This window comes from Lissotriton vulgaris, chromosome 1_1, assembly GCF_964263255.1.
Source record: "Lissotriton vulgaris chromosome 1_1, aLisVul1.2, whole genome shotgun sequence".
Classification (NCBI taxonomy): Eukaryota; Metazoa; Chordata; class Amphibia; order Caudata; family Salamandridae; genus Lissotriton; species Lissotriton vulgaris.
This window is the reverse complement of record NC_141685.1, coordinates 1,054,923,573-1,054,948,259: the sequence shown is the minus strand read 5'-3', so window position 1 is coordinate 1,054,948,259 and position 24,687 is coordinate 1,054,923,573. Positions and strand designations below refer to the sequence as shown.

The window sequence follows — 24,687 nt, the reverse complement described above, 5'->3', positions numbered from 1 at the left end:
TATTATACAGCCGTAATGTTCTAGAGGCAGAATTTCGGTCGGCAGGGGACATTTGTACTCGTATTGTCAGAATTCTTGTGTTTTTAAGTAGGGGTCAAACACGTATTCAACGTCTGTTGCAGCAAGAGAATTAACCCATTGTATCCATCTCGGATGTAAAGCTTTTGCATTTGGAATGTTTGCTTTTGTCACTGCCTCTAAAGCAGGTACAGGTGTAACGATCATCATGCGTTTACCCTGCGCTAGGGCTCTCTCCTTTGTTACTGCAGTTTGAACCGCTGTCAGAATTTTCTCTGTAGAAGTGAATTTTACTTCCGCTTGTGTGTACAAGTGTGATTTATATGCTATTTGTACATTTTCACCTTCATTAAAGGTCAGGTATGTGAATCCGCATCTCCCTGAGATGATTCGGATCACACAAAATTTCTGTGTGTGTTTGAGTCCAATGTGTTGGTTTGAAATCAGGTTTGATTAGTTCATAGAGAGGTTTAACCCTTTCTGCGTAATTCAGAACATAAGTTCTTCCAAAATTCAGGAAACCTAGAATTGACTAAGTTTTTTCCTCGTTTTTGGAGGTTGGAGCAGCGCACATTTCCCTAGGAAGTTTACTGCCAGGCTATTGCCTTCACTTGATAACTCGTATCCTAAGAATATGACTTTGAGGTGGGCAATTCGTGATTTCTTAAAATTGAATTTGTACCCTTCAGAAGCAAACCCAAGTATTATGGTGTTCACTCTTTTCAAGTGCCTGTCCAAGTCGTCATCTGTAAGATAGATGTCATCGACATAAGATAATGCCTCATCATCGTACGTTTGTAGTAACTCTGTTACCCTGGCTGAAAATAAGCCTGGACTATTCTTGAATCCTTGAGGGGGACGGCAAAATTGTCGCTGTGTCCCCATAACTGAGAAAGCGGTCAGATGCCTGCTTTCAGGTGCAATGTTTTGACAGAAAAACCCATTTGAAATATCTAATGTGGTTTTATATTTTTTCTGCACAATGTTATTCATCAATGCTACACTGTGTGCATTTTGTACTGCAAATGTTTTGCAACAAGAGTTTAAATGTCTGTAATCCATAACTAGACAATATGAATTGTCTGGTTTGGAGACAGGAAACAAAGGATTGTTTATTGATGAGGTGCATGTTTCAATCACATCAAAGTCATTCTGAGGCGACCAGGACTGCACGCGGTATGAAGATATGGTGATATCGAAGAAAATACATGTCTGACATTGGAAGCGCTCCACTCGATTTTTATCCTTACACCGAGAGGGCGTAATACCCTTATTAATCGTATTCGGTAGAAGCTACTGACGTGCATTATCTACAGTCACGTGCTGTGCCAGTTGGAGATGATATCCTACCGCCTGCATATATAAATATTACTTATTGCCCGATGTGTCAAATACTCGTGCATTAGCTGATGTCCCTACTGCAGTCGACTTAAATCCGGAAACAAGTCCAAAGTCTACTGTGGATGATTCACAAGCACCTGTGATTCGAGGATTGACTTGTGGAGGACCTCTGGCAAATTCCAAGGCCTTATCAAAACCTATTTTACCGTGACTATGGTTGGAATGGCGAGCTAGATCTATATGCTCCGTCCATCCTATGTGAATTTCCTGACTCTCGCAGGACGAGAACTTTTGAATAGGAGGCGTATACCCCTAGGTCAGAAGGGATTTTATCTTAACAGGATTAGAGAACCATTGGGGCGACATTATATGTTATCCTGAGGAAGGTGGTCATATACATATATCCACCGAAACGCGTCGACGCTAAAGGAAAAATACATTGTACATGAACTGGGGATAATTCTGACCTATTGGCTGAATTAATTTTCTGTTATGTATGATTTTTGTATGTAATTTTCTTTCTTTTGATGTCTGTCTCCCAATTTTTCATTGAATTTTAATTGTGTATAAATAAAAGTACAGGATTATATTTATATTAGTTTTTCTAAGATTTAATACATTGCTTTCATAGTTTTTCAAAGTATTGTGTAAGTGTTTATGCGCTATCTGTTTTATGTGAATGAGAGAACTGTTGTCTTCAGTACAAGGTGCCCAAAGGGAATCTTTTTTGACGAAAGGCATGTTTCAATCACCCCTTGGTATTAAAGTTGATTTAAAATCTCCCTGACTTGTTTCTTAGCTTCTTGGTTAACTGGATACTGCCTCTGTGCAGTAGGTTGATTTTAAACTGGATTTTATGGTGAGGAGAATCCTCATCCCATCCCACATGATTTTTATATAATGCTGGAGCCTGGGCCCTAGCCCATTTTCTGGCATAGGTGTATTTTTTATGAATAGGAATATGATTTGAGAAGGATGGCATAACTATCTCTTCGCCATGTGGGCACTCCCTAACAAATTCAGGGGGCCAGTCTTGTTCAGCTAGAAGAATGTCATAGCCCTTAGAGAGCTTCTCCCAAAAGAGTGCTCTTATTTTTCTAGTTATGTCCCCCTCCATCAAGAGTGTTACTTCATATAACTTATGGGGTACACTAACCCAGGTGTCGGCAGTTTCAACCTGAATGCATTCATTCAAGTCCACTGTCTCCAGATGATCCATCAGGATCCTGCGTCTATGGTGACTTCGGCTGCGCTGTCTAGCATTGCCTGAGCCCACTCCCTGTTCTTGAGTTGTGTCCTCAAGATCCTCGGCATGTCTGATCTTTATGCTTGCTACCTTCTTCTTGGTGAATTGAGTTTTCTTATTTTTTGGAACGTCCTGTTCTTCTTTGGACTTCACGCGTTCTTCTTTCTGCTCTGATCTGCTGTCGGATTTCTGCGTAGAAGTCTGATAGGTACGAGAGGGACGAGTATCAGTATCTTGATATCTATCAGGTTTTCCTATAGTATCCCTATTTCTAAGGTTATACCTTTTTTCAGAGGGCTCCCGTTGGGGAGACCTACCTCCCCGTTGGGGAGATCTTCCTCTGGACTGAGAACGTTTCTCTTTAGGAACAGTCTGTTTATTACTTTCCCACTTCTTCTTAGGAGTAGTGAGATTATTTTTAATAAAAACTTTTTCAGGATTTTCAGTTTGTTGGGGTTTTAACGGTTTCCCACCCAAACTATCTCTACCTAGTTCTTCATAAGATTTTTTCAATAATTCTAGCAAGCTCATATGGTTGTTCTGCTATATCTGTTTCTTTTAACTTTTGGAGGATTGCCATGGATGCTGCTTCAACTTTAATGTTAGCTAATAATATTGCTGAGACCTGCTTGAAATCTTTCAGTAATTTCATACCTAGATTTAAGGCCGGTTCTGGACCGTATTCATTCTGAATCTGTCTTAGAACGTCTGGTATTACCGCCACAGACGGTACACCATGTGTTTTCATGTAGATTGAAGCAAAAACTGTACCCCAAGTGTCACAGTCCTCCACATGTGGTGCTATCCCCATTGGTAAACAGACTGTCAGAATTCTATGTTTCTCATGTGGTGTAGTATCAGCGAAAACTGCCTCACTTTGAGTAATTTTTTGTGCTAACCAAAATGGAATTTGTTCCCTTTTGGCAGTCAATTTTCCAATGACTGATTGTATAGTCTGTGGTGAAAATTTTGTTTGTGTTCCCCTGGTAAGGGGTTTGCTGTGGAATCCTTACAGTAGGTTGTACTGTTAAGGTCCGCATGACATATTGTACCAATTGTCTATGTATTTTAATTAACTCTTTCAGCTGAGCTAACAGTTCTAGACCTGTCATTTTTTCTATGTCAGGATGTGGTGTATAGCTGGCTAGTACTGGCCATGTAGCTCCTGGTCTACCTAGTGGACCGAGCCTCGTAATGTGATTTTCGTGTTTTAGGGTGCCTTTAAACCAGAGCTGATGCTCTTGGTAAGTTAATGGAATTTCAATGTCCTCGTAAGGAACATATTCCTCTGGAGGTTCCTCTACTTTGTAGTAGTGGAATTCGTGTGTTCCTCCGTCTGCCAGAGGAAAGTGAATCCATGAATAGAATACCTCTGTTTGCAGATATTCATGTGCCTCTATAACAAAGATTACTTTACCACCTCTTGCTGATACACCATTATTTATCAGTTTGTAGGTTATAGTTTTTCTTACATTCACCGGTATGTTTATAGCATCTGGGTCATTGTCTGGCCTATTTCTGTCATCTAAAACTGCTTGAGCTGCAGCTGCAGCTGCAGCTAATTCTTCGTCAGACATCATTATTTTACTGACTGTAAAAGTTTGCAGAGTAGGTTCAAGGCAACAAAGATTAGGTGCACAATATTTTGGAACACTGTATCCTTCAACATTGAACAAACCAAAAACTAATACATTGGATTTTCGTCCTACTCAGTTTTGGCGGATATTAACCTTTTACCCACTCCAGACGTCTATTGGAGTATTTAACGGGAAAAAGGGGTCTTGTGAAAAGCACGACTGAGTTACTCTAGTATCTAGTGTTAAATTATCGCCTTACCAAACGTTGGGCGCCATGTAGTGTAGTTCCTATATTCCCAATAGGCTCTGCGCATTGGAATAACATATACTATAGATTAGACGTAGGACTGAGGTCAACTAGGTCTCTATCGTATATATTAGACTTAATAGTGAGTGCCAGCGAGCTCAGAGGTCACTAGAAACATTTTCGAATAAACAAGAAGGGATTAGTTTCTGACATCCTCATAAACATGACAACTTTGTTTCCCAAGAATAAGAAATCAATCTCTAGAGTCGCGGAAACAATAGATAGCTATTTTACTCAGTCAATCGTGCATGCTTCGTTTCACCAGAGGTGCTGAGAAAATAGAGAGACGGGCGTTTTCAATAAAAGTATTTATTGAACAGTCTTCTTTCTCAAGCATAAGAAATGTACTGATACAATAGTAATACTTGTAATAAAGTACAAGGCATATAATATGAAAAGTATTATAAAGTAGTACTGTAAAAGCATGATATGGTTTCTAAGCCATAAATTGCCTAAAACGTATAAAATACATACAGAGTTAAAATGATGGCTAAAAGAATCCAACTGGTGCTTCTAAAATACGCCTACCCCGGTGTACCTAACCTAAGTCTAGTACAAGGGAAGAAGTAAGTGAGGAGTAGCTTAAGTTTAGTATTTCTCTGCCAAGGATATAATCAAAAATTCTCTAAGGGTCTAATCAGCTCTGTACCTTGGTTTTAGAATGAAGGAGGTCTTGTATCTCTCTCTCAGGACTCAAATTCCCAGATACCCGCAAGGGTAAGCCGGAAACACTGGAACTGGATTCCTCGGCAAGAAAAAAGACAGCATCTGTCAGTGTGTCAGCTGGAGGGTCGTCTTCCTTCGGCACTTGCTGCTGCAGGGCGTCGGGCAAGTAGTTAGTCGATCTGCTCCAAACCACTGTGTGTTTGTCAGGGCAAACCTAGGCATATTTATACCTTGAAGGTGCCGAGTTTGACGTATGATTGGACTTAATAACGTCACTCAAAGACTCAATTCTTTGAAAACTCCAGAATTTCTTGGATAAATCAATATTCAAGCAGGGGGAAGTCCCTAGCTGATGAAGGCGGGTTTTTCCAAGAAATCGTTGTTAATTCTCGGAACTTAGTGGAAGTAGCCATGCCGTATTTGGGCTGCAAGGCTCAGGCCAAATATGGTACTGATTTCTATGCCTATATAAGGGCTGGATAATGTATACCTATATACGGCCATGAATCGGGAAAATTTACACTAGGGTCCTAGATTCATTTACAACACAATCACCATGAAAAGTGTGTCAGTGAGGAAATGAACTGGGCCCTACAGTGCCCCCTGGTGCCTCACGCCATGTAGATGCACACAGGGGGGAACAACATGTGCCCTCCATGTGCATACACAAAAGTGCTTGCACAACATGGACTGCAGCAGTCCATGCCTTGCAGGTACTGCCATTGCTGTTCCTACTGCGGTGCCTATTTCATAGGCACCACCCTGGGAACACCAAAGAACAGCCCAACATACAGGAAAAACGCTAGGGGTTTTTGTGGAGCGTACTTCTTGAACTCACGTTTTTGAAGGTGCTCGTATATGTGATAATAAAGAATAAGCAAAGCCATTAGGTCTTACCTTTGGGATCTTCGCCAAGGCCTTTTAGCCATGCTGTACATGCTGTAAGATACTGTGCAGCATGGTGAAAAGTTAAAAAAGCGGAATGACACATGTGCATCTACAAAATGACACAGGTACTATTTTTTGTATTTACCAATCTGAGATGGATTGATAAATTCAAAAAAAGAAATATAAGTAGTGCCAACATGATTTTAAGGTAGGTGGTCCAGCAGCAATTTGCTGCCTGGTCCTCCACATCCAAAAAGTAAAAATAGACTGCTGGTGGGGGAGCGGACAGCAAATGGAAGCAGGTAGGTGGGAGGCGAAGAAGCACTTGAGGAAGACGCACATGAGTGAGAAAGCAAAGAGGAGAGAAAAACACACAAGGGTTAGTGCAACAGGGAGAGAATATGGGAAGAAGCACGGGGGAGAGAGTGCAACGCAGTGCCAGGCGGCGAGGGAGAAGAACAGAAAACAGACTGTTGGAATTAAAAAATCACTGTTGTGGATTGTTTAACCTAAAAGAAGAATATAGTGCCTGAAAGGGAAGCAGTTGAAGCACACAAGTAAAGAGGCTATGCTCCAGGGAAGCAGTAAGTAAGTAAGTAATTTTATTGTTTTAGGTTAATTAAAACCATTACAAAAGTACATTGATAACTCATAACTTCGGATAAAAGATTTTTAGAAAAATATATTATTTTTAAAACAAGAGAATTTTGATAAAAACAGTTTGGTGCAGGTGTGAGGTCCAAGTGTGGTGTCTTGGCCAATATTCAACTAGTCCGGTCTGGTGCCATCTTCCAGATTTTTTAGTTTCAGTTCCAGACATTTCAGGAATTTGACCATCTTCCCATTTAATGGGGGAAGGCCTGGGTCGAAGCAAGCAAGAACCGCTTGTCTGCGTGTGCGGATTTTTAGTTCATTGAAGGCAGTTTTTAACAGGGCTACTCCAGGGAAGCGACAAACACAAAAAGAGGAAAGAAAGCCAACATAAGAAAATAAAAAGCATGCAAATGAGTGAAAATAAGCCAACCAATGGTAAGCAATAGGCAGGCAAAAAGTGCACTTTAAGCTGGTAATAGGTCTTTTTGCAAACCAAATAGATAGTGCTAACTGGTAAGCAGGACCTTAAAAGGAGGATTTGTAAAATGAAATACTTGCCTTGGATAATACAATTTGGACAAGCAAGGAAACCAGGATTGATCCCAGGTTTTCTGGTTTTACTAGATCATCTAAGTCAAAATGGGTATCTATTATTCACAACGAATGTTAATGCTTTGTCTTTAATTCCTGGCGCATGAGTTTAGAGGGTGGGTGGCAGGCCAATGACATTTTTATTTTTGAAGTTTTTTATAGCACAAACCTGTCCCAAAGATACATAAGAGCACTTAACAAAAGACAATTACACATGTTTTTCCACACAGCGTTAATAAACGATTTGTCAAGATTCCCAGTATGTTGAGCCAAGGCATGGATTCGAACCTGGTTATCCATGTTCAAATAAGGACAGCTCTAGCTACTGGGCTACATCTCCCATGAAAGCACAGTTTTTTGGGCTTGATGTTCCAAGATGGCCTCGAGCTGATCCAGAGCCAGGCATCTAACTCGAACTTTCAGTTTTGCCTTCTCTTTGAAGCTTGCTTTCCCCCTTTTCCTTAAATAACAGCAATCAGTATTCTCACACCATTCCCTTTTTTTCCTTAACATTGGCCCTTCTTTGCCTATACTGTCAGCAGTTTCTGCTCTCACTTTATTCCCCTTTAGCAGTTTCCGCTCTCCCTTTTGTTTTCCTTTACTCAGTACTCGCTCCTCTTTTCCCATCTTTTACACAGTTTTCTGTCCTTCCTCCTTTTCCCCCCTCTCCCTTCAGCGGTTCCTATCTCCATTATTTTCTCTTCTCTGCATTTTTCTGTGCCCCCTCCCCTTTTGACTAGCCTTTCCATTTTGTGTTTTTTCCTTAGAAGGACCCTGAAAAGGCGAACCTGCGGACCAGGCACCATGGAAAATGAAGAGAGTTACACCCCCAGGATCTGTCGGGATAACATCCCCGCCCAGTGCAACATAAGAGCGATTGCTGCACCTCCCTCAGGGGGTAACCCCCGCAACTACTGGGGTAAGAATAAAATATGGACCTCTCTAATTACTCATCAAACAGGGTACATCGCCAAGCTCAGCGTGGGTCTAGGTACTGGAATAGCAGGAGCACTGCTGGCCAAGATTGCGGAGTATGGGCAGGGATGTGTTTGGGTCACATTATTCAAATGGCCATGGCCATGGCCATGGACAATGCAGGTTGAAATTGAGGTGCATCTATAGAGCTATCTGTGACCCCTGGTGCTTCAATGGTAGCAGATGCTGTAGGTTGTGACTGAGTTGCACTGGCTGCAAGGTTGCTGGGTGCGATTTTATTAGAACAGTGTAGGGTGTTGCAAGTCAGTATTGAGGTGCTATGGGATAGCTGCTTGTGGGCCCCTGTGCTAACTTAGCAAGGGTGCTGTAGGTCACCTTTGAGTTGCATTACAGAGGTGTGTGAGTCTCCGTTGGGGAATAGTAGGCACAGTAGGCAGTTACCATGAGAAAGGTGAAGACCACTTCTTGTGACACTACATTGTTATAAAACAGACTGCGTGCTCATCCCCCTCATCCTGAACATTACTGTCAATGACTTTCAAGCGTATATTCATCAGCCGGATTCATACCCACTAAAAGATTGGTGTGGCAATGATTGTCTGTGGCACTGATACTCCGAGCAATGGATGTCAGTGCCACACAACACTCCATTGAGGTGACCGGCCCGGACATCCACCCTCCAAGACAGCTTTCTTTAAAGTGGGTTAGGAAACATAAAGACACCAACATAGAATAAACACAGTAACAGGGTTCAGCAAAAATATACTAAAAACTGAACGTTAGTACAAAACAAACACTTGAGAACAGGATTTAAAGCAGCAACACAGACAACCCTACCATGCAGAGCACATATGTGATCAAAGACAGCTAAGGCCTGGTACGCAAGGAAGCAAAGACATTCTTCATCTACAGATAAGACTCCAGGGCACAGAGCAACTAATCCTCGACAGACACCAACCACTATTTTGCAGACTAATGTATGCCGTTAATAAAAACCATCCAACCCCTTTAAATACCCTCACCCCAATATCCTTCGCTAAGGGAGTTTCTAAACATCACAATATCACTGTGTCTCAATTAGGAAGAGGGTGCAACATGAGTGTAGCTGTTGTTTTGGGGGTATCGGGGAGTAGGAAACCTACCTTTGCCAAGTACAGCTGTGCATTCTCATCTCAGAAATCAGGACTCTTGGATGGCGGGTCAACCCTACAACTGGGCATGGAAGCAAGTGTCTACCTGCCCTTCCTTCCTCCCTACTACCCATTTGTACCCTCAGTGGAAATGGGATTCTAAAGACCCAAAATGGAGTACCGGTCTGGAAGACAGAACAGATTCCGCTAACTTCAGACGCCAATTCATTATCATTATCATGATATTTTATTCGTTTTTTACAAAGAAAACCATAAACGTCAAAACGACATAGATAAAAAGCTCCAACTGCTGTACAAAAACAATGCAGTATGACCATCATAGGCCCATAATTTCAAAGTTATAAAAGCAAGCACCATTTCAAAAACGAAGAAATCCAAAATGAGAAATGACATCATCAAAGCATCATGAAATACAAGATTAACAAGCATTTGCAATGCAATAGGTCTTACATTTAACAAGTTTGAGCTATTGACAATGTAAATAAAAAATGCTTTTTATTTATGTTTTAAAAGCCAAAACATAAATAAAAGGCATTGCCATTTGCAACGCTAATAGCTTAAACTTTTGAAAATGCGAGACATATTGCATTGCAAATGCTTGTTTCAATTATCCCTCAAGAGAATGAAACACACGGAGGCCTTAGTTAGAAAAAATGATATACGTATCGTATACTTTCACACGTAAGTTGGACAAAGTAATACATTTAAGTATATGAGTAGGGGTCTGGATGTTTTGGATGACTAGAGCATGTTAGATGAATGATTGCGTTCCGTATTGCTCTTTGGCTTCCGGTTTGTCCTCCCCATCTCCAGCCCACTCAGTTTAGGCAGGAACTGCAGGGTATTCTGGTGAAATGCTGTGCAACATTTTTAACCACTTCCTGTGTCAAAGACGATGAACTGGGGCTCTGTGGTAAGGAGTGTCTCAACTGGCCTCAGCGGCGGCATCCGCTGGCCAGACCAGGCTGCTGATCACAAGTGAGTTCAACAGTGAGAAAACCTGGGTCTTACTGTTTTCATCTGTGGCTTGCGACTGAAACATGTTATTTATCACCACATATTCAGCTCTTTAGTCGATACACCTACACTACACGGCTGTACACGGAGTACATTAAATTAAATCTGGCGTCATTTTAATTTATTAACCAGATAAAGTATCGCCCACTTGATTTGTATGAAGAAGGGGTAGTTAGGTTTGTATCCCAGGAACCCTCCAATCTTCCGAGCGCCACAGAATAGAGAAAGAGACAAAAACAAAGTCCTCTCCCGCCATCCTCCCTCCAACAGGCCCTCTCAACCACCGACACGCCTTACTCTGATCTTCCGTGAGCTGTGTCTCACCCCACACCATAGCCCCAGAGTGGCCCTTGTTTGAATCAGAGGCCATGCAGACGTCCCCTCTCGCTGACTATTACTCCAATCAAATGTTCCACTCCTTGCAGAGCGCACACTGCCAACTCAAACCGTAGGTAGTTCGATCAGATGTAGGATGAAGCCGTGTCCAACTCCTTCACACACCTAGTATAGCATGTGCAATATCACCCTCAGATCATCGGCGTCCAGCCTTCCCCAGTAGCATGTGTGTCCATGCTTACACCCTCATCCACGAGCCGCCAGCAGGACAGACACCACCCTACCTGTCCAAACAAGGATTTTTCAAGGGTAAGGTTTGGCTTGACATAAGGAAATACGCACGTCACCCATACATTTTATAAACATAACACAGTGAGGCTGATAAATCCTGCGAGATAGAGAACGCGCGTTTGAATCGCAGCCTCCATAGTATAATTAAACAAGACGGAAGAGACGCAGGAGGGCAGGAGCGAGACGCCGTGAGCGTGCACGTTGGCGTGCCCTGCGGCTCATGCCCAGTGGCGGCGCCTGCAGTCTTCGCCCACTGTTCTTGAGGAGTGCTGCGCGGCTTGTGAAGCTGTGGGAAGGGGCCGCCAAAGGTACAAAAAAACAGCCCCTGCACGCCCGAGGAGCCTGCCCGGAGGCCACCAAGACGGGTGAGTGGCGGCACTGCAGTTCCTGCGAGCACCGCGCTACTACAACAAAATGCACTGAAGCAAAGCTCATCACCAGCCCGCGATTAAAGTTAACATCGCAATGCGCCTAAAAAGTAATGTACAATTGCATGTGACTTGCAGGGAGTGGCGCAGCTGTACATGTCTAAAAATGAAAGTGAAAGTTAATGAACGGCTCACGGTGGATGCTAGCGTGTGTTCACGCGCGCGACCCGATCCGATGCCCGCATGCTGCGCGTGTCCATCTCCTATCTCCTTTTTAGGGCCGAGTGGACAACTATAGGTCTCGCTGGCGACAGCGCTTCGCGCTGCGTCGCCAGGTGCAAGACCTAATAAAAAAGGGCTCTATCAAGGGCCGTAAAATCGTCCCAAACGGCCCCAAACAATAAAAAATGATTAACCTGAACCATATTAAGACCCAATTCATTTTAATATAGTAACTACTAATTCTCCATAAACATTAATCGCATCTGGACCTAAGCCTGATAGCGGCCCTCAAAAAGCTAAGAACATACAGTAATGAGTGACTTGAAAGCAGTTGTAAAAAGATAAAAGCCAGTCTAACCTGCTTAAAATGTGTTCTTTTAAGAATAGAGATGATAAACCACTTTCTAGGAGTCTCATAAAAGCTACAAAACAATAAAAAGTGCATCCTATCCCGTGAAGACTTACCCATTGATTCATACATATTAAGTAGGGGAGAGGATGTGGCCTAACGACTAGGTCGGTCGACTTCAAATATGGGGAACCGGGTTCGAGCCTCAGCAACAACGGTCGACATTCTGTGATTCTGGGCAAATCAATTAATCTCCAGTGCTTATCAAAATTGAATGTGTCCGTCTATAATGAAACTGGTGCTCAAGTATAGCGCTCTGATACCCGAAACCTTAGGGTCAAGTTTGCGCTATATAAAACTCCCCCCCCAAAAAAGTACATACATTTCACCAAGTGTCACTCTAGAAACCTAATTTACAGCCAGAGCTGGGCTCCATACAAACTCCAAGGAAGTCAATGTTCATTTCAAAACTATTTAAATATTCCATACATAACAAAGGAGAGACCTGGACTTTCCAAAGTGAACAAGATGATAAAACAGGAGTGAAAGATCTGGTAGTTGGAGAACAAATGCCACGCCTCTCCCACCGCAATAGACGTTGCTTGACATAATGAAGTCTGACAATTTAGAATTCCTTGTCTTGACCCCAAGAGAGATTAAATGTAGGATATCTTTCCCATTTGACTATCCTTGCCAGTACACAAGCAGTTTCTACTGTGGCTCCCGCATCTCTTAGCGGACATGTGGTTTCACAGAAGGTCTCTGCACCGGAAGGTACTTCCATCCAATCCCTCCCTCCCAGTTACCCTTCTACCAATACACAGTCTCCCACTAGGAGGTCAGTAACTGGGCGCCCTAGGATAATAGTCCAGGCAAACAAGTCTGCAGATCTTACCCTAATCTCCTGGAATATTGCAGGAATTGCAGGGAAATTAAACACCCCTTTTTGGCACAGGTTTATAGGAGAAGGATTTGATATAGTCTTCCTTCAAGAGACCTGGAGCCAGGAGCCCATATACACAGAAGGCTATTCATCTTATTGTCTCAATGCCACTAAATCCAGCTCTGGCAGGGCTAAGGGGGGCCTGTTGATACTCCTATCCAACAGATTGAGTAATTTCAAAGTCAGAAGCAGTACGACTGTGGGAGTACATAGCCAGGTACTGAGGCTTGAATGTGATAAGGGAAACGATCTGGTCCTTGTTAATTTTTATAATAACATCTTTGATGCCACCAGAGGGAATATCTTGTTCCCTTTGGAAAAAGAAATTGTAAAGGTCCTGGGTATTTCAAATAAGAGGACGGACATCCTATGGGCTGGGGATTTTAACCTGCAGCCATGCCACCTATCAAAAGGGAATCCATGTGGCTTTGGAATGGAGATAGATAACATTAGAGGGGGAGCGGGCAAGAACGAGGATTTTCCCCATTTCCCACACTGCCACTATGGCTCCATCTTAAATAAACTACTGTTTAAACTAGATCTATACCTGTTAAACTGTAACAAAAACAATCAGAATGCCATTTGCCCCACTTTCACAGGGAGGGAAGCCGGGACATTTATTGATCACATCCTGTTCTCTAGCAACGGTGACTACTTAAACCTGTATGTCAGAGAAGAAAGTCTTAGTGACCATAACAGCATCTGTATCACCCTTCCTGGAAGGGGTGCCAAACTAGAGACCAGAGAAACCTGTACCACTGATATAGTTCCAAGCAGACCCAATGGCCCGAGGATCGAATGGACAGGGGCCAATTCTGCGGCCAAACAAAGGGAGGTCATAGTTAGCTGTAAAACTGAGATCAGTTATTGCTTAAAAGACGTTATTAATTCTGATCTCTTGTTATTACAATTTATTAATATCAACATTGTCATCGAGGGTATCTTCAGCAAGAAATCATCAACTAATAAAACTGTTAAACTGGGATGGTTTGATAACTCCTGCACAGTAGCCTTACGAGAATTGAAGCTTGCCTTAGGGTTTAAGCCCCGAGATAGCTACAGAATTAAACAAACAAGGGCCAATTACAAAATGGCTATTTTTAATAGGAAAAAGGTCCTACAGAGAGAAGCCTGGGACAAGCTGAATGAAGCAGTAGAGACTAAAAATAGCAAACTATACTGGGAAACAGTCAATAGCCCATTTTTAAAAACCGAGGGCATTCCGGAAATCACTTCCCATGTTGCATGCGAGGAGGTGATTAACCACTTTACCAATATTTTTAATCCAGAAGGGATACCATTAACCTTACCTCCCACTGTATCGTCCACATGGACACCCATACCCATGGGGATAACCCTGGAAGAGGGACATGAAGGGCTTGCCCAACAGTAAGGGGGGGAAGGCCCCGGGCCCCGATGGGGTCCCTATTGATTTATTAAAAGCCGAACCTAACCTGTGGGCCCCCATTCTGGTGAGGACTTTCAACTGTGCAGCCTAAGGTAATATTCCCCCTTCCTGGGGCCAATCGGTTATTATCCCCTTATTTAAAAAAGGTAGCAAATCCGAGGCCTCCAATTACCGACCCATTTCTTTATTGGACGCCTCAGTAAAAGTCATGAGCAGAATTCTGCTCAAAAGAATAGAAACTTGGGCGGAAGATATAAACATTTTAACTAAAGTGCAATATGGCTTTAGAAAAGGCATGGGCACACTCGAGCAATGTGTTAATTTAGATCTTTTAATTAATAAATACACAGTAGCTAAAAAGGGCAACCTTTTCTTATGTTTTGCTGACTTGAGCAGCGCTTTTGATTTAGTTGATCATGGTATTCTTTGGCAGGTTTTATTGGAGCTAGGGGCACCGAAAGAAATAGTTCACTTTTTGGCAAGGCTCTACGAGAAACTTTCTTGTAAAGTTCGATACGGTACCCTAGGCGAATGTACACCGTTCCTTAAAGTTTCAAGGGGCATTCGCCAGGGTTGCGTGTTAGCCCCTCTTTTATTTTCCCTTTTTATCAACTGTATTGACCGCACTTTGGCCACTATACCAGCAGACGCTCCGCTGATTGGAGGAAAACCTGTCACAATCCTACTATATGCGGATGACGCCGTCCTTTTATCCCGCACTCAGATAGGTCTACAGCGTCTCATTGACAGCTTCATGCAGTTTATTCAAAACAGGCGACTCTGCGTGAATAAATCCAAGACGTATGTAATGATGTGTGGCCAGTCAGCTAACAAACTGAAGTCCAGTTTTTATTTAGATAGTGACAAAATGTTACAAGTCAAATCATTTTGTTACCTGGGAATCACCTATGCCAATGACGGGTCTTGGAAACCCGAGCTTGATAATATCAGGATGAAAATGATGCGAAGCACCAGCAGCGTATTCCGATTTGCTTCCAAGCTCGGATCGAGAAGCATCCGAGATATGATTAATATATATAACATACGCTGTGTTTCCTCTGCACTGTATGGGGCAGGTGTGAGGGGCCACATTGATGGCACTTCCTTACAAAAAGATGAAAATAAGTTTTTAAAAAGAGTGTTGTGTCCCCCATTCTGCTTCCGTTCAACTAATCCATGATGAGGTCGGGATCGAGTTTATTTCTGACTTAGCAGCCGTCCGTCCACTCTTATTGTGGCGCTCTATTTGGGCTAAGTCAGAGACTCGATTCACTCAAGAAATTATTCTTGACTGTATAGGATTGGACTTCTCATCACGCATCCGTTGGTTGAAATACATTTACTTCTGGTATAAAACTCTATTTGATATTGACGTTTTCCTTGACCCCGAATTGGCTGTTGAAATCCCCAAAAAAGAAATCAAACAAACTTTTCTAAAGTTTAAAAAGAAAGGGCGAGATGAGGTATATAGCAAGTTGGCCACTGTGAAGTTCTATAGGGAACTAAATTTACAACCAGGGTTCCAAGCCTACCTTTCGACAGTTTCTCGTCCCTCTCATCAATTTGTCCTAACCCGTGTTAGGCTGGGTATTGTACACCATCTTGTCGCGTTCCCAGTACAGAAACTTAAATCAGAAACTCCCTGCCCTTGTGACAACATCTCACGCCAGAGTTGCTGTCATTTTTTACTTTTTTGCAAATTTTATCACTTTTTAAGAATAAAGTACCTAAAACCCATTTTTATAAAATATAACACACGGTCTTTCAAGAATGCTCTAGCGCTATTATCATCCCTCGAGAATGTGGACATTTGCTTTTTTGTTGCCACCTATATTTTGAAATGTAGAGCTGCCAGGAAATGTATTGTACTGTCATAATTTCATATACTCCTGTCTGTACTTATTTGTCTTTTTTTTTTGTCAAAGTTATTTTTATTGATTTTAAAACAAAAAAACAGAGAAAAACCAATCAGACATAGCGACAAAAATCAAAAGACCCACAGGGGGGACTCCGGGGACTGTCACCATCGAGGCTCAGGAAATGCAAGAAGTATAATCCGCTCAATTACTGCCAAGTCAGTGTCCGCCCGCAATAGCGGCTTATATCAGTTCTCCGGCAGTTGCAGGAAGCGCGAAGCCAAGCCTCTATCCAGGCACATCTCAGCGTCGGAGTCCTCCATAGTCCATTACCAACTGCTGAATGTCGCAGAAACAAAGAACTTATTTGTCTTTTTACAGCACTTTGCACCTAAATACGTAATATGTCCTTTTACTCTGGGTCTGAATTTAAAATGTACAGCTGCCAGGAAGAGCACTTGGTGCGATAATCACTTATATTCCTGTCTGTACATGTATGCTTCCCTGCCTTTTAGCCTTTTAAACGTTCTCATTTTTATAAAATGTGGATATTTGTCTTTGCAGTTACTTTTGTTTGACATGTACAGCTGCTAGGAAGTGTCTAGTGCTGCTATAATTTTACACTTTCCTATCTGTACTTACTTGTCTCTTAATGATACCTTGCAAATTCACAATATCCCATGCTTTTGGCTTGGTGTTTGCTTTAAAATGTACAGTTGCCAGGATAAGCACTATATGTGATAATCATTTTTATTCCTGTCTGTACAAGTACGATCCCCTCACCTTCTAGCGTTTTATCATATCCTTAATATGTAATGATACCCAGTGCCTGTCTATACATGTCACCCTCCTTATGAAATATTCCGGAGTTCACATGAATAACTTTGTCTTTTAAAAATAATGTTAAATGTAATGAATTGTTTATAAGTTTATGCTTGTTTGATTTGTACTTTCAAATCGAATAAAAGCTTATGACTTGAAATGGACTATCCTGAAAATAAGGCTAAGACCTGGCTCCTGGGCTCTTGAGGATAAACATTTGATACGCTTCATCACAGTGGTTACCTTTTAGAATAATTGTATGTACATTTATCCAAAAAGGATATCCTGAAAATACTGAATTGATCTTGCCTTCGTGGATCAGTGCTGGGCACCATGTAAATATACTGAATTTCAAAGCATTGAAAGAAGAATTTTTGAACTAGAACAAAAACAATAGTTACTGATGAAATACAAATGGAGAAGGTGATAGAGTATACTGACTTTGTTCTTAGTAACTTATTCCCTGATTTAGTGCTATCACATTTAGAAAAGTCTCAGCCTGCTTTGTTAACCTCTCAATATAAACTGGAAGTTGGATTCATAACTTGTGAAGGTTTGCCCCACAAAGATTTGATATAGAACAGGGTTTCCCGAACTGTGGGCTGCAACCTGATTTTTAGGGGGTGGGGAAGTACGAGCAATAAAAAAGAAGCCTTTAAATTCTGTATTTATCTTGTCATATTTGCTGCGCCTCAAAGACATAAGTCAAATGTGAGGCTATATGTTCTGACACATTGCTGCTAATTTTAATATGGGGATTGGTGTTCACTTTTCTTTCTCTGACTGCAAAGTGAGAGGAGTTCTTAAAGTGAATTATGTGACAATCTTGCTGAAGTACAGGGAGTATGAAAGGAAAGGCTGTAGGGTGTCTTTTTGCAGCACACAAACATGTAATTAGCTGTAAATGAACTGTAGCCATTCAGCAGTTAGGAAAGCAAAAATCAAGCACATGTGTGTTTGTAATTCTGAAGTGTGGTGGACACATAGATTTTAATAGGATCAAAACAACTCAAGACACTTTACATGATGATACACAAATAATACATTTTCACAGAAACCTGATTTCCACACATTACCATTTGTGTGCTATGTCATTTTATCAGTAAAACTGTATGCCTATGCAAAGTTAGTGGCCATTTCAAAAGAAAATATGCTGCCTGTTAATGACAATGCGTTACCGCATGATGCTTTAGTTACATGAAAAAAATCGCCCCATCTCATGTCTTTTAAAGATAGGTGGATTATGAAAGTTTGTTGTTCTAAAAAGTGGTTATGGTTTTAAACAGTTTGGGAAGCAGTAATATAGGAGGTTTCCAACATCAGCCTAGGGGTCTGAATCACACCATACTTTCAGGATAGCAAAAGGTCATTCTTCTTTCATGGATTTCCTAAAAGTCAGGTATCTAGCATTCCTAGACATACGTTCGACTCCATGTGTTAAAAGTAGTACGCCAACAAAAAACAATAATAGCCCCGGGAAACTGGTAAGATTTACACCTTCACAGAAGATAAGTTGTTGAGATTTGTGACATGGCGTTCCCCAGGTATGTGCAATGAGAAACTTAGGACAATGAGAAAGTTGGACCATCAAAACATACTACCTAATCCTTTCTTAGGTTTAAATATTTTATTACGCATCAACATATGGCAATATACCGAACACAAAACAATCTTATTTTTAAGACCCAACCTCAGTAGACTCAGGCAAGAACCACCTTACCTCCCCAAAAAAACAGTTTACTGTATAGTCATTTTGCAACATCTTAAGACTTTAAAGACATTAAATGCCTCTACACAATAGGGAACAACAGGGTAGGAAAGGGAAAGCAGAGAGACAATAAAGAAACGTGAGGAAACAAACACATCAAAAAAATTGGTCCCCACCAACTCCACATCCCACCTCTCCCCAGAGATCTTGATTCCTAGCCATATATAGGCACCCCCAAGAATCACACTACATTAAGTAATTTGTATTTAGAAATCCACTGAGAGAGAAAGCTCATGTGAAATCATGTCTCTCTTGATGTTCATGAATCACCTCTTCTGTGACAGGGTACCAGAGAACTAAGATTAGTAAAAAACAGGTGCCCACCTTCACTGACACAACATTACCACCTTCTGTTGTACAGCTGTATTCAAAACTCTAACCTAGCAATGGCATTTACCACCTTCCCAGTCCCTCTAGCATTGTTTGCATTTACATAATTCCTTGAGAGCAATCTGTACACCAAATATGGCTTCACTTGATCATTTGCATCCTGCACATTCCGCAGCTCACAAGCATTCCTTCACACAGCCATGTACAGGTTTTGGTGAGATCTTATGGAACACCCAGCACTTTATGATCCTCCTTCCTTTATGATCCTCCTTCGGTTGTCCAACAATTCTGTCTTTACATCAAGTTTCAACATATCTTCAGTGTCACATTGCTTCAGTGTGTTGTCTGTTTTACTTGGGCAACAGTTGCAGCCATGAGGGTCTCCAAGACATGCACTGTGCTGCCAATTTCTCGCACTCTTGTTCCACTCTCAGCACCGACCACTATTGCCCTCTACCATACTTTAATTGCGCCAGTCTTTTCCATTAAATTAGTGGGTAGATTCATAGTTTTGCGAAGCACAGCCTGCTTCCACTTTTTTAACCCCTCGTTATGGGGGGCACCAGTGGAACCTCACTCAAATCTCTCGTAACCCTCCTGATGTTGCAGCAGCCTCTAGGTGCAGATGCCTAGGGCCTCAAAGCTCCAATGCCATATGATCATCTCCAAGAACTCTGGGTGTTTCGTAGCTCCATCCAGAAGACCACCAGTAGTGTGTGTGTGGGGGGGGGGGCAAAGGAAGTTCAAATGAGACAGCAATATCATCATCAAAACTTTATTTCGATCACCATGATCATAAAAGTACAAGCAGAACATAAAACCATCAAAGCAATATACATAGGAACAAATTTAAAAAAGGAAGATTAAAACCAACATGCAATGAAATCAAAAGTGCTCCCCTGTAGTCGCTTCATAGTTTACACTGAGTCAGCGCCAAAGACCATGGTTCAGAAAGCAATAATATACATGTATTTCATATATCCTACTCAGATAGGTACTCCATTTTATTTAATTACACATTTAGGCTAAAAACTCAGAGGATTATGTTTTTTTTATAAGATCAGGTTTACAAGCCAAACACACATCTGTCGATTTAACAATTTGCTCAACAAACGTTGTGAAACTTGACACTTCAATAGACGCTGGTTGCCTTCCCCTTAAAAACTGGGTTACATTAATTTAGACAGAACGTACAAAGCTTACGTACGATAGCTTCTTTTTAAAGTGCAAGTGCATAAAAAAGGTCATTCGTTTGGGGCATGAAGAAAAAGTGCAAATTAGAAGCATACAGATAAAATCAACATTAGGCAGTAAGTACGAATGCGCTTTCCCAATTAGAGGCAATTTCTTAGACACTAACAATATCAGGCTAGCTCGAAGTATTTCTAGGACAATAATTCATGAGTTTCAAAATAGCAGTTACTTTATTCGGAATGTGCAAAAAGCAATAAAGTACGAGAGCCAATATGCGACATATGCACAGTTTAATATCTCAAATTAGAGTAATCACAATTATTTCAGAATATGCCATACAGTGTGCAAAAACTCAATCTAAAAAGACTGTATCCAACAAGGACCTCACTTCATTCTTTCCCATGAGGGTACAAAATAGCAGTACACAAACCACCTTCATAACGTACAGAATTGCAACAAGTGCTCAGTAATTTGGATGCACTTGAATGCCAAATCCAGGCTGCTATGAGGAATTTGGCGATAATGAGGAATTTGGTGATAGAATAGACCACCAATCTACTTGTGTCTGATCCTGAAAGCCTCCAAATGCCGGCTGGTACCCAGTTTCCTATATAGAGGTGCTATCCACTTTGCTCTTTGATAGAGGTAGGCCGAGAAAAAGAATAAAATATAAGTTAATGAGTCCGGCGCCTCTTCGCAGGCAGGGCAAAGGTCACCCCCAGGAGCAGCTACAGTCCACTTGCTACAGAACCTTGTTGTTGCAAGGGTCTCGTATGTATCTGAAATGTTTAAACAATTTGCATACTGGAGAGAGTGTAATTTTATATGTTGCAAGCTCACACAGTGGGAATGGTTTTACATCTATAAACTCCATGGTCAAGGTTCCACTGCAATAATGGTTACAGTTTGGACAGCCACGTATTCCCAGTATATTTCTTTTAGCCCTGCATCAGATATTGAATACATTTCTTCTGGGGAAAACCACGTTTTTCTAATCCAATTTTCCCAGAAGTGCTTTTGCAGAGTTCAACCACAGGATTTTACGATCAAAAGTCTGCACTCCATTTTCTGGGATATTCCTCTTTGTGCTAGACCCAAACACACCGTAGTCATCAGCATACTCACTGGGAGTCCCAAAAGGGATCCGATAAACTTGTTTTCAGCTGTCAACAGAATTTTAGTCTTCACCCCCGCAAATTTCTGAGCCATACAGAGCTGACGCTTAAGCCTTTATATTATATATCTCTGGGCCGGTGCTGCCCTCTTAAATATTGTCCGTCTATGAATCTTTGCTATACTCGCTGTGTGATGTGTTTGTAATATGTGTATTTTTTAAGTTGGAGAGCCCAGTTTAGATTTGGTGCTAGTCTTACTCTTAGGTAATCAAAGTTTAACACCTGATTGATTGATTTGTTGCCCACGTACATAATCCTCTACTAATTTTTTTGATTCGCAGGGCTGAATATCATAAATGTTGTCTTCAGGCCATTCAGCTCTAGCCCCCACTCACCACAAAAAGCACTGAAGTTATTTACCAGCTGTTGTGACCCCTAAGGGGATTTCAATAGCAATAGGGTAACATCTGCAAAGAGTAAGGCAGGCACCCTCTGGCCACGCACTTTTGGTGAGTAACACCCATCCTTGTTCAGATAGTCCACCACCCCATTAATGTACAAGGAACACAGAGTAGGGGCAAGAATACAGCCCTGCCTAATTCCATGTTTGATCCTAATAGGCTCCATCAGTTGCCCATGTTCTCCCCACCGGATTCGGGCATAGACTTCTGAGTGTAGCCACACTAAAATACCTATTAAATTTGCAGGGATGCCCATTTCCTCCAGGACCCTCCACAGCTTACCCCTAGGAACCAAGTCAAAGGCGGCACATAAATCAAACAAAGGTAACATACAGTTTGCCCCTGTCGATTACTGACATCTCCCAGAAAACACAAGTGAAACCTAGTGAACAGTACTAACACAACTTCTAAAGCCGCTTGAAAGTCTAATAACATATCATTTTCTTGCATCCAATCAAGTAAATGAGCAAGCACTTGTTTACAAAAGATCTTTTGTTAAGCATCAATTAAACTAATGGGCTTATAGTTGCCAGGATCATTTTGATCCCCTTTATTGAGTATTGGTATGATCTTGGCAATTTTCCAAGAGGGAGGAATCTCCATGCCTAGCAGAATTGTGTTGGATAAGAAATTTACATATGGGCCCCACACTTCTGAGTGAGCAATATAGAGATAATTTGGGATCTTTTCAGGCCCTAGGGCTTTTAGAAGCAAGATACAAGTTAATTGCTACTAAAGTTTCAACTTAAGTCAATTTTTATTTACTTAAATTACTTGGGTCAGAGTCTAACAAGGGAGCTTCAACATCCTGACCCAGATATTTACTATACGAGTATAAGTTGGGCTACCCAATCTTGGGGTTGGGCACGATATTCCAAATCTCTCTTAGTTCCCTTGGCACACACTGAGGCTAGTTTCCAAAAAGATGTATTGTCTTTAGCTATCAAAGTGCCATGCAGGTTTCCCCACAAGGTACACTCCCAATCTCTCTTGGCTTTGGCCGATTCTCTCCTATTGAGCGATCTACCCCTCACCAAATCAGACCTACATTTAGATTTCGCTGCTGATAGTAACTCTGCTTTTGCTGTCCTGCATACTTTATTATACCAGGCCACCTCCTTTCAGTTTTTGCTATCAACGCTTTTATCTTGGGAAAAAGTTCCTTAATATGTGAATACAGCACTTCATGATTTTCCTGCAATACCGTTTTTTACTCGGGGGGGGGGGGGGGGGGGGGAGAGGAGCATTTAAGTTCGAGACTCTCACCTTGCTACTTCAAAAGCTTTAGGATGCTTAACAACCCAATACCATCGAATAGCTTTGTCGTTGTTAGTGTGGAAAAGGTCCCCAATATCCGGTCTACTTATGATCAGGGTTTCTATGCCATACTACCCACCAATGTCAAACACAGAGCATTATGGTTTCTGTCCATCCTATACAATACTACCATATCCATCAGAAGAGGCCAAAGGTTTAAGTCAATTTAATTGTCAAATTAATGCCCACTTTAGGGGCCAATTGCTGCATAGTCTCCAGATCCATTCTGCGTTCCTTCTTTGGACAGCAAAATCACAGTGCCCCAAAGTTATTGCTGCAGGGGTTACACCGTACAAGGAGGTTACGTTTCTGCTCATCTCCCTGACTTCTCACATTCTCGAGCACACAACAACCCACTGATGTTCTGAGTACCCCATGATGTCCTACGGTCGATTCACTTTCTTTTCCCCTCAGTCCCACAGGGTCTAGTACCTCACACGGCCCCCTTAAGTCTCTCCTTCTGGAAGAGCAGGCCATATGTAGTGTTGCAACCATATGCTCTGGCTCTCCCATGTCCATTTCTGGTGACAAATGAGCCTGGCAAGGAAGAGCAATGCTTCCATCACACACCTACGAAGGTTGGGGACATTTTCAAACACCTAACCAGCAATCCATCTATACTCCAACACACACTGAGTTTTCGAGGCCGAGTTGCAGCTGGGTGGTGCTAATAAGTTAAATAAATTGAGGCTCACTCAGGAAATCCAGGAGCCTGAACAGCCATCTTCTGACCCGTTCTGTCCTCATCTCCATCTCCCTCAATGTTCCTATTTTTCATAAAATATTTATTTCGTTTTGCAAAATGTTCCTTTTAAAAGTTCTTTCTTTGAAACTACACTGAGAATCATTGATAGATGAGAGTTGCAACAAGTGTCATGATGTGCATGTTTAATTATTTTCTAAGCTTGGTGACCCCCAGCATGTTGTGGTACAACCCCTGCATTGTAAGTCACATGAGACTGGTGGTCAATGTTCTGTTGTTGGGGAGGAGAGGGAAAAATTGCCTTCTGAAGGAATCTGGTCTTTCCCTAAAAGCCATTGTTGTTTTAGTGTCCATTGAGGAGACTGTTCTAAGGGTCTTCGTGTGGAGCTTTGTCAAGATCCCTATTTGTGGGGCTAGGAATGCTTAGTGGAAGCAGAGTTTGGGGGAGGCTCATGTTTCAATATCATTTTCTCCATGTTTCTGTTTTAGCGATGAGCCTGACTCACCGTAGCTTGAACTCCAGCCCTATTTGTAATGAATTGCCTCTTTCTACAGTTAACCATAACCGTATCTCTTTTGTTCTTCAGCGAACCAATAAGGTTCTTTCAGGACCCATAGTGATAAGATCAGTTTCCTTCTTATTCTAGTCCATTCTAGATCTCTTTTACGGGGTGCAAATGATATTCCGTCAAGGAAAGTCAAGTGCTCTTATGATTTCCATTAAGTTCCTGTTTGCAGAAGCGGATGAACCCTCTTGTGTGGAATAAACTGGTGGGTGGTTGAGACTAATGACTTTTCCTAACGTCCTAACCTATATGATGATACAGGTGGAAACTCTGCATATTGGACGATACGAAAAGTGCAAAGACAGT

At 41.7% G+C, this 24,687-nt stretch overlaps 1 protein-coding gene across 1 annotated transcript in view; it reads left to right on the top strand.

Moving 5' to 3' along the window:
* The window catches only part of LOC147748527 (uncharacterized), a 567,546-nt gene that overhangs the window by 59,077 nt on the left and 483,782 nt on the right, over window positions 1–24,687 (top strand). Inside the window, exon 2 of the mRNA XM_086936452.1 lies at window positions 7,996–8,147. Coding sequence (XP_086792578.1) covers window positions 7,996–8,147 — 152 coding nt within the window. The remainder of the gene's footprint in view (window positions 1–7,995; window positions 8,148–24,687) is intronic.